Source organism: Belonocnema kinseyi, chromosome 6 (assembly GCF_010883055.1).
Source record: "Belonocnema kinseyi isolate 2016_QV_RU_SX_M_011 chromosome 6, B_treatae_v1, whole genome shotgun sequence".
Taxonomy (NCBI): Eukaryota; Metazoa; Arthropoda; class Insecta; order Hymenoptera; family Cynipidae; genus Belonocnema; species Belonocnema kinseyi.
Genome location: NC_046662.1, coordinates 6,231,748 through 6,242,660, shown reverse-complemented (window position 1 = coordinate 6,242,660; position 10,913 = coordinate 6,231,748). Strand labels below are relative to the sequence as shown.

At 29.6% G+C, this 10,913-nt stretch overlaps 1 protein-coding gene across 2 annotated transcripts; it reads right to left on the bottom strand.

Annotated features, from left to right (window-relative positions):
- Window positions 1-3,837: 3,837 nt before the first annotated feature.
- LOC117175173 lies at window positions 3,838-6,922 on the bottom strand. Of its 2 annotated transcripts, XM_033364779.1 has the most exons (4): window positions 6,602-6,922; window positions 4,898-6,151; window positions 4,378-4,787; window positions 3,838-4,302 (listed from the first exon to the last, which is right to left on the bottom strand). In XM_033364779.1, exons 1-2 carry the CDS (start codon window positions 6,845-6,847, stop codon window positions 5,519-5,521), a joined length of 879 nt encoding a protein of 292 aa, XP_033220670.1. In that variant the 5' UTR covers window positions 6,848-6,922; the 3' UTR covers window positions 3,838-4,302; window positions 4,378-4,787; window positions 4,898-5,518. The 2 variants fall into 2 exon arrangements, with proteins under 2 accessions (XP_033220670.1, XP_033220669.1); XM_033364778.1 differs by having other exon boundaries at window positions 3,838-4,787.
- Between the last annotated feature and the right edge of the window lie 3,991 nt (window positions 6,923-10,913).

The window sequence follows — 10,913 nt, the reverse complement described above, 5'->3', positions numbered from 1 at the left end:
GGAACTTTTCATTAAACTTTGTAAAGTCCTACTGTGTCGGATAAATGAGCAATTTTTTAGTCTTACGAGATGAGGTAGTAGTGGTTTGTACTTTAATTCCTACAAAAAATACTCAGTGTTAGATTTTTGGCGTCTGTGCAATGTTTAGCTAACGTGACTCAGCTCAAGATCTTTCCGATTTTTTCAGTCTTATTATCTTAAAACTATTATGAAAATTCGGAAAGTTGTTGAGCTGATTCGCGTAATTTAAACATTGCACAGACACAGTCTGTACTTCAGCTCGCTGAAGTGCCCTTGTAAGATGAATTTATTGTTGCCACATAGATGTTTGGTACTAAATATTTCATGATAGATTTTGAGCGTAGTTAAGGTATTAATATAGTTATTAGTGTTAATATCCGAGTCAATGCAAATGAATCCGAAACATTCCGATAAAAGTTTTGAATTTCGTTTGTTGAAAAACATTTATAAATTAATCTGATTCAATCCGACACTTCTATCCAAATTAATCTGAATTAACGCGGACCTGGATTGATTTTCATTTGGAATGAGTCAGTGTTCGGATTGATTCTGATTCACTCGGATAAAAAATTTACTTGGGATACGTTGGGATGCTTTCGGATAGAAATCTCGGATAGATTCGGATTAATTTTCAAGCGTTATTCAACAAACAAAATTCAAATTTTTTTTGAATTGTTCGGATTGAATGATTCGGAATATTTCTGATTAGCTCGGAATGAATTCCTACACGGAAAAAAAATTCTTGAGGCGAACGAGTGAATCGAGAATACATTAAACTCAAAGAAAGTGTATGCTTGGATTAGGTAAAACGTTTAGTTAGAAGAGTTACACATTTAGTTACTTTATGTAAATTGTTCCCGTAAATCAGGAATTTGGGCAAAATTGCTAAGTTGGAAAGTTTATTATTTTCGACAGATTATGTATAATTGTATTATCTTCAGATTAGAAAAAAAATTTAGTTGTTATAGAAATATATTAACTTACAGTACCCAATTTTTCGTCTGGTATCGCGAAAATGAATTTCCCTGAAATCCGTGTAATGCATTTGAAGGTCAAGTTTGTTGTTTTTATCGCGTTTCTTTATATTTCAATATAGTTATCACCTACAATCGAAACAAATGTAAATTATTATTACTGCATCATAAACTCCATTTAATATTAACAATCGTGCACATTTTAAGTGGTAAAAAGCGTTTAATTGTCCAAAATAAATCTCAACTGTCACTGCTCCCGATTAGACTGTCGCCATTTTATTTCGCTGCTCCCATAATGCACCGGCGCTTTTCCGATAATTGCTTCAGATACCTATTCTTAATATCCCTATTATAGCTATACTTATTAGGGGTTTGACTATACGATATCCCTGGTATATGGAAAATGGTCAAGGATATCCATTTTCGCTGATCCAGGGATCTTTCTAAATTCCTTCGTTCGTTTTCAGCCTAATGTTTAGCTATAATAAGGAATAATATCCCTGTCACAGCTCAATTTATTTTACCGTGTATCCTAAACTTCCGTCACGGTAATCATTTTTTTGACTCGCCCTTTAGCGTATTTCTCTTTTAAGTTTTAGGGATTAGGTACTTATTATTTTGTTTTAGTTTTATTTTCAAGTTTTTTTATTTGGTCCATTCAATCTCATTTTATGAAACGAAGTAATGCAGGGCCCACCGTTCCTTATAAAGAACTGGCTACTGTATTTAGTACTGTAATAAGCTATAATTATAAATGTAACCGAAATATATTCAATTAGTACAAAAATGAATATATAAAATATATTTATTTTCATAGAGAATATACACTGTTTTTAATTTATGTTTTCTCGTAGATAGTTTTGCTTAATGTTGTAGAATTATCGTAAAGAAGCAGCAATATAATCTCTTCTAGCTTCTCCTTGTGCTTGATCCCTCTCATTATCTACTTCATTAGCTTCTGGTTCTTCATCGTCGTTGTTTTCACCACCTTCCTGAATATAATTCTCATTATCTTCATCGATCTCTCGCAAACAAGTTTTCTGAAGAACGCAACATGCCATGATTGTGAATGGATTCAGGTCAATATGATCCATATCTAAAAACTTCAATCTTCGAAATCGACCTTTAAGAAGAACAAATGCTCTTTCTATGACTTGTCCGAGTTCTGGACAACGTTGTATTGAATCGCTGGCGCACAAGTTGCTGTTGCTGTAAATTAAGAGGCACGTGACTATAGTGAACATGTATACTACGAATTACAAATTTGTTCATAATATGATATAAATATTATGTATATTAAGGTGGATCGAAAAAAAAATCATGAATTAAACACGATTCAGTACTAAGAAGTTTCCTCTTAGGTATCTTATAACGTGTATAAAATTTTTAATAAACCGATTGACATCTTACGGTTGGACAGAGTCGAAATAGAATACCAAATTTTTTTTATCGAAGAGTTTTAAAAAAATCGTGAATTTTATTTTTATTTGTCAATCTGCATAACGTGCCTAATTTTTACAATTTTTTCAGATTTTTTTATTTGAATTTATACAGGAAAAACTAAATTTTGTCTACTGATCTGAAAATCAATAAAAAATCTAGAAGCTCTAATAATTAAAAATGATGTTTTTTAGCATCGAAAAACTTCCTTATGTTCAAAATGTACTTACATTTTTTTTTTAATTCAGCAACTCGTTAGGTTTATCGATATGATGTTCTATATTTTTTAGGAATTATATTCTAAATATACGAAAATTTTTTCTATGGAGAAAATAAATTATTTATAATGTTTAAAGCTTTTGTATTGTTTTTTTTTCACTTTCCAGAAAAACTGAATTTCTCCTATATAAAATCAATTAAAAACTCTGCAAAGATTGGAAAAATGAAACTTTTTAATGCTAAGGAGTTTTCAATTTATTTATTTTTTTCTATCCATCCTAATCTATATACAAAACATCTAATACATAATACTTACGGGGTTCCAGTTTGACCGGTTATTCAACTAAGGAGGTATGCACGGCGAAAGTTTCGGATAAGCTTTGTCACCAATAATAAATTCATCGTTTGGAAATAAAGCTTGAGGGTTTGCTTTTGCGTCTTTATACAAATCGGAGTTTCTGAAAATTCTTAACTCTCCAACAGAACCTGCATATCCAGCAAAACAGTCTGTGAACACAAGATCTCTATCGCAAACAGCTTGCAGTGTAACAGCGTAAAACTTTTTTCGAGTTATATAACACTGAGGATCGACCTATAACTTGAAAAATATACATTATCACTATTATCAAGTGGTACATATTATATTTCGCAAAGTAAATATTATATGTAAAAGTACGCTTACTTCAGGTGGTTTTATTTCTATAAATGTCCTATCAATTGCTCCAATAACACATCTCAATTCTGCCAATAGACTGAATGATGATTTGAGATACTTCGTACAGGACTTTGATGACTTGCTTTTTTAGAATGAATTCAGCGATGCGTATTTTTCCGATTCGCAAACTAACAGTTTTTCTGAAAATATTGAAAATCAATTTTCTCAAGAAAACGCAGCTTTAAATTTTTTGCCAATTTTTATTTTTTTTATTTTGTACTTTCATAATGAAGATATCCTGTAATTTTGATCCTTGGTAAATAAATTGTATAGCCAGGAGAACTGTTTTTCTTTGCAATCGAATTTTCTACTTTTTCTTGACTAAATTAACAGATAGGAAAAAATGTTAACCCAAAAGTTTGCACGGCTATAAAAGTCCTTTTGTGATATTTTACATAGGTGACGATAAAAAATCAAAATTACATTGGGGGGGGGGGGGGAATTCTCCCAGGCTTTTAAAGATCTTCTTTATTAATTTCTTCGTGCAAAGTTTTATCTTAAAATTTTTTCGTATTTGTCATTGGTTCATAGAAAAAGTAGAAAGTTCATTTGTAAGAAAAACTAACTCTCCTGACTGCAAAAGTTATTCAGCAAGCATCAAATTTATTAGACCTCTTCATTATTAAAGCACAATTTCAAAAAACTATTGAAAAAATTCAAAGGTCGGTTCTTCATGAAAATCGATTTTTAATATTTTATGAAAAACCGCTGCTATTAGAATCAAAAAGAAAATAATAAATGTCTCAATTAGATTAAAAGTAAAAGATGTTTAACAAAATTCAGCTTTTTAAAAAAACAAACCACGAATTTCAAATGTGCGTAACTTTTTAGATTTTTTCTTGCAATCCGGAAAAATACGTATTGGCTCATTTCCTCTATAAAAGAACATATTACGTCTTCGAGAGATTCTGCGAGTCTAAGTATAGGCCCTGCCTGATTTGAAATAGATTCGTTCTTAATGTTTACTCTTATTCGCTAATTTTAAATGAAGTTAATGCGATTTCTCACATTTTTCATTAAATGTGGCGTGTCAGCAAGCACTGTCTGAGATAACGCGGTGTACAATCGCACCAGTTTTTTCGATAAATATAATAGCTTGAATGACAATCTGTGCTAACTTCAGACCAGGAGTAGTTTCGTTTGAAGTAAAAGGAGAAGTAAAAAAAATTAACGGTTGTAATTAAAAAACTAGAGCATGATTTGCATGGTCATTTATATTCTGCTGCTTTCCATCTCCAAAGTGCTGCAAACCTTCGAATGAAATTGTTTTTGGATTAAACTAAATACTTTTTAGTACTCCTATTCCATCCAGTAGAAGAAGTCCGTGGCGCCACAAGCTAGGGTTCTTGCTAAAATAATCATTTAAAAGTTCCGCAAACTTCGGATCAAATTCGCGAGTATTCATTAGCGATAAATAGCTGAAAAAATATATAGAAAACTCATAATCAATTCTTTCGGCGAGTGTCATAATAACTTTTTTACACATATTAAGATTTTGAAAGTTATTAAAGATTAAAAGTATGCTCACAGGTAAGTAATTCTTGTTATTAGCCAAATTTGACTTAAAATGTACTTATATCGAATTGCTCGAATCGAAGGCAACGGCAAAAATTCATTTTATCTCAGGAAATTATAAGATGCTGATGAACGCATGTGGAGAAGCATACACCACAAAATCCAGTCTTCTGAATACTTTTTGTTCTTACTATTGTTACTGTTCTTAGCTGCATAAAGTATTTCCTTCATTGCTGATTTTTCATTTTTGCTCAATCTATGAGAATTCAACTCTTCAGATAAGGAATCTGCAGATATTGGAGCTATTTCTTCTCTGCAGTCATTAAGTGAATTTCGTAGCAAATTAACATTATTTATGGCCCTCTTCTTCCAAAATCGAGATACTTTTTTTTTTTTTTAAATAATTTCCACAGATTTTTTTATCATTTAAACGAGTTTAACTTAAAGCTTTGTATTATGTCATCATTTCGTTTAAGACGAATAATTTTTTGATTTAAAGTATATTTCGCACGTGTGCAGTGACTACATTTATTTTTTTAGGAATTCTTAGGCAAATAAAAGCAACAATAATATGTCGCAATTTTCCTTCGTCTTCATAACAGAAGGTCGTTTGGATGTTTTTTTGCTTTAAAATTCAATAAAAATCCGGGCAGATTTTCAAAGCGTGCATTACTGACAAAATACCTTCAATTTCGTTAATGGATGATATTGGATTATCTGTTAATCCAATTTCACTCTTTTTAATCTCTCTATCACTTAAAAATACTGTTATATTCATTTCGTCATCAACTACAACTTTTTTAACACAAATAGTATTCGTGCTGCCATTTTCTCTTCGGACAATCATTTGAGTAAATACTACCACCCTGAGTTCACCAGTTTGAACAATGTTTCGGATCCAGCCCAATGGGAAAGATACACTCTTTTCATATTTAAATAAATAGTCAAACAGGCACTTATTCGAGTTTAAATGAACTGGGAAAATGTCTGATATCCCGTCGATTATAAATATTTTTTCCTTTTTGAAATCTTCGGTAACATTAGCAGCACTTTTCTCATTCGCATCATTTTCAAATATTTTTACAATATCTGAATGTTTTAGTTTCCCTGATGTTTTTTTATTGGACATTTCAGAATTCTTTGTTACAAAATCGCGCTTTAGTAGACGACGAGGTTTTTTAGCAGCCTTCGAACAAGGCTCAGGACACTTTGAAAACTGAGATGGTAGCACCCCTGGTTTCAATTTAGGTTTCTTGTACCATTCTGACTGCAAAAAATAACATTTAGTTTACCGCTAGGTCTAGCGCACACTTTTTGGTACTAAACGCTCCAAAGTATCGACTTTATATTTCAGATATAGCGGATATTGTAGGAAATATGGTAGAAATATCGAGGGAATATGCAGTGTTACTAAGGCTTGAATTTATAATTAAATTAATTGAATTGTACATAAATGTTGAAACTCAGCGATAATTCAAAACTGTCATTATTCATCATTTAAAATTTTTCTTGCAGATATAGTGAGGGTCTTGAAATATTTTTTTTTTAATTTCAAAAATTATTAAAACTATAATTTTAGACACTATCAGAATAATGTAAAAGTTCAGTAACAAGAAGAAAATATTAAAATTCGAAATTGAATGTTGTCATAAGTCGCCAGAGCCACTCAATTATTTTAGGTTAAAGGACATCAGTGTAAACAAGTTGTAATACTTACGGCCATAACCGATCCATCAGGAGCTAAAACTTCTTTTTTCCAAATTATCTGATCTTTTAAAAAGTGATCTTGACACACCAAGTGTCCAGGTTTAACAATTAAATCTTTTTTGGTACGCTTAATTGCTTGTTGCCAACTCTCAACCGCATTCTTTGGAACGCAGAAAAAAACTTTTTTTTCTCCACTGGAGCGGGTTGAGTCGTACCCTGATTTACAGTTCGGAGCTATACATCGATGACCACCCATTTTAATTACACATTTATTCGCAAATGAATAAAATACGCCAAAAAGACGATAGAGTTATGACATTACACAAGTTTTCACATGCAAAATAATAACAGAAGGCGTCGCAGCGGTGGCGCCAATGTTTCATGACTCGCGCCTCTAATTCAAAAGCGAAAATCGTGGAACCCCCCTGGTGTTGCCTAACAATGGACTTACTTTTAGTTTCTCTCTGGTATAAGATATTACATTAACACTAATGCATAAAAAACATCATAATGTAAGCAAAAAATGAATAAATATTAAAAATAAAATTATTAAAAAAAAACATTTTTTTAATATAAAATTTTGAAAATTAATTTTAGGTATTCAAATTTCTAATAATAAAAGTGGAAAATAAAAGTCAGCAGTTTAGGAGATAATATGAATACTTACTTTATTAAATCAATGCAAAAATTCACAGTCATTACATTCAAATCGGTACATAATAGAGATGGGGGTGGGGTCTTAAAATAGGTCAATCCTGGTGTCGGTAATGAAGATCCCTGGTGTGTCTAATTTTAAACTAAAATGACACATTTTTAACAAAAAATGGAAATGTTAAATTTTTAGTTAAAAAATGACCTTTTTAAGTAAAATAAACTGAAATAGTTGAATTTTCATCTAAAACAAGATAAATTTTCAAATAAAAATTAAATTTTTAGTTAAGGGCATGTGATACTTAGAAAATTGTCAATTCCAGTTTTAGGTTCCCCTGGCTATTTTTCTCGAATAATAAATATTTTGTATTAAAAATTTGGGAAATGATAGCAAACATGCTAACGGACGTCCCCACACACTTTTTTTGTATTTTTTTTTATCAAAAAATTTTTGATATTGCTAACAACGTGCGTGTATATTTCGAGGTTATGTGTGTTACAATTCACCCGAGCGTTACTTCCAAACTACACAATATTTTTGGCCGAAAACTTAGGACTTACAAATAAACATAGTTACTAATCTCCCGGAACTAACCCTTTTTGCAGGCAATCAAAAAAGTTTATTTCATAAATAATTTCCAGATTATCGGAAAGGCAGAGATGAAAAACGACGTAACCTCAAAATAATGCATATGCATAAAAATTTTATTTAGCACAATATATCTTTTTTGTTATTATCCCTCAAAAAAGAGTCCGGGGACGTCCGTTATGATATTTTACAGCATCTCTGAATTCAGTTTTTAAAAATTTTCATTTTTGTGGAGAAAAAGCCGGGGAAACTGTAAGTGTTACATGCCCTTAAGGGCATGTGACACAGCTAAATACCTATATTACCGATCACAGTTTTTCAGTTCACTGAATGTTTTTTTCAACCTAAGAACTTTTTTTGCAAATAAAATATCGAGCTGAAACTTTGGGAAGTGTATTAGAGTACTATAAAGTACGTTTAGGTACTGCATTTTGGTAGGAACTTCACTGAAAATTATTTCATCTTTTTTCTGAGCAAGAGCCGAAAGAAAACTACGTTTAAGTACAAAGCTTAATAATAAAAGAATTAAAAAATATATTTTAACAATCAATTCCAACGGCATCAGCCGGTAACGTTTTACACGAAAATACGAAACCTGGCGGCCACTAGACGAGGCTCTAGAGAGTTCGTATTTTCGTATACAACGTTACCGGCTGATGCCGTTGGAATTTATTGTTGAAATATTTTTTTTTTACATATTTTATTATTAAGCTTTGTACTTAAACGTAGTTTTCTTTCGGCTCTTGCATTTCTCAAAGTTTGAGACCGATATTTTATGTATAAAAAAAGTTTCAGCTCGATATTTTATTTATAAAAAAAGTTCTTAGGTTTAAAAAAACATTCAGTGAACTGAAAAAGTGAGGTCGGTAATATAGGTATTTAGCTGTGTCACATGCCCTTAAAAGAAATAATGTGGAGCCAAAAAGATCAATTTTGATTTTGATCGGCAATTATGGACCAGAAAGTCGAATCTTAAATTAAAAAAGATCAGTTTGAAATTAAAAATAGAAGTTTTATAATTTTGGATAAAAATGATGAATTTTCAACTTGAATAGTTGAATTTTCAACCAAAAAGATAAATTTTTTACTAAAAAAGATAAATTATCAAATAAAAACTGCATTTTCAGTTAAAAAAATTAATTGTTATCCAAGAAATTAATTTTTTAAGTAAAATGATCGAGTATTTATCAAAAAAATAATAATTTGTAACACAAAATTTACCTTTCAACCAAGTAATTCAAGTTTAATTCCAAAAAAGATTAATTCTTAACGAAAAATATAATGTTTGATATTTCAACAAAGATTTTAATTTTTAATCAAAAAACAAAATGATTGAATACGGTAATATAAAGCTACTTTTACAAACAAAGAATAATTGTTGTTCAATTTAATATTGCACAAAAGAAATTTCGCACACTCGAAAAAAACTCCGACTATTCCAGGTTTTCCAGGTACTGTTGGGCACTTTGTTAATAATAGGTTTTCACCGAAATTTATCACAATTTCCCAGATAATTTATTATATTATTAAACAGTAAAATAATTTTCTGACCAGTACTTAATTATTGATTCGAGATTTTTATTATCAGAAAAAATGATAGATTTCGCTGAAAACCCGTTTCCAATCATAAAAATTAAATGTTCAAAGAAAAAACTATCAGATTATTTAAATCGACTTTATTTCTTTTAATTTTTTTTTTCATTAAACGGTGAAAACCAGATTTTTACATCTTAAAATCGAAAATTAGGTTCTTGTAACAAACCAAGGAAGGTTAAAAAATAATAAATGGAGAAAAACAGCAAATTCCGATTTTTTGAATTTCGGATTGAATATTTTCATAAACGGTTCGGGCAAAGCTTGCGTTTTTTATCATCGGGAAATAGTTCAAAGTTTTCATGTAATAAAATATTGCACATATTATTTATTGCAATACATTTTTTATAATTCTATCAAAAAAAGGAAATTTTTATGGTAAAAAAATTACTAAAATATGTATTTGTTTATAAAACAAACTTGAAATATTTTCAAAGATGATCATAAGCTTTTTTTCATACGTAGATTAAAAAAAAAATGAAAAATAAAGCCTCGAAAGTATTTTTAATGTGAGACCTTCGCTCATTAATCAGTGAAATAAAAAATAATTTAATCCCTCAATTTTCTGATCAGTAATCAATTGTTGATTCGAAATTTTTATTATCAGAAAAAAATGATAGATTTCGCTGAAAACTCGTTTCCAATCATAAGAATTAAATTTTTAAATACGAAACTTTCAGATTATTTAAATCGACTTTATTTCTTTTACTTTTTTCTTATATAAAACTGAAACCCCAATTTTTACATCTTAAAATCGAAAATTAGGTTTTTGTAACAAACCAAATGTGAAATTAAAAAATAATAAATGGAGAAAAACAGCAATTTCGATTTTTTGAATTTTAGAATAGATATTTTCAAAAACGGCCCGGACAAAGATTTCGTTTTTTATCATCGGGAAATAGTTCAAAGAAATAATAATTGTTTTCAGGCAATAAAATATTGTACATATTATTTATTGTAATACATTTTTAATAATTCTATCAAAAGAAGGAAGTTTTCAAGGCAAAAATGACTAACCTTCGCTCATTAATTAGTTAATTAAAAAATACTTTTTCCCCTAAATATTGCAACCTGCATATTCCAAAAAATTAAGGGTTTAAAAAAAATTCAAATTTGTTAGTTATAAATTGGAAAATTAGCTCTCTTTAATAATTAGTTAATTTACATTCTAAATCGAGTACAGTTGGGAAACAGTCTAAAGTTCGAAAATAACGTTATTTATCGAAGAGTCCTAAATTGAAAAAACTGCAAATCACTTTTTGTATTTTCTATATATTTCTGGAAAAATTGCTTATATACCCAAGACAAATTTTCAACCAAAAATGGAAATGTTAAATTTTTAGTTAAAAAATTGCCTTTTCAATTAAAATTAACTGGAATAGTTGAATTTTCAACTAAAAAAGATAAATTGTCAACTAAATATTAATTTTTAGTTGAAAAAATAATGTAGAGCCAAAAAGATCAAATTTTAATCGACAATTATGGAATT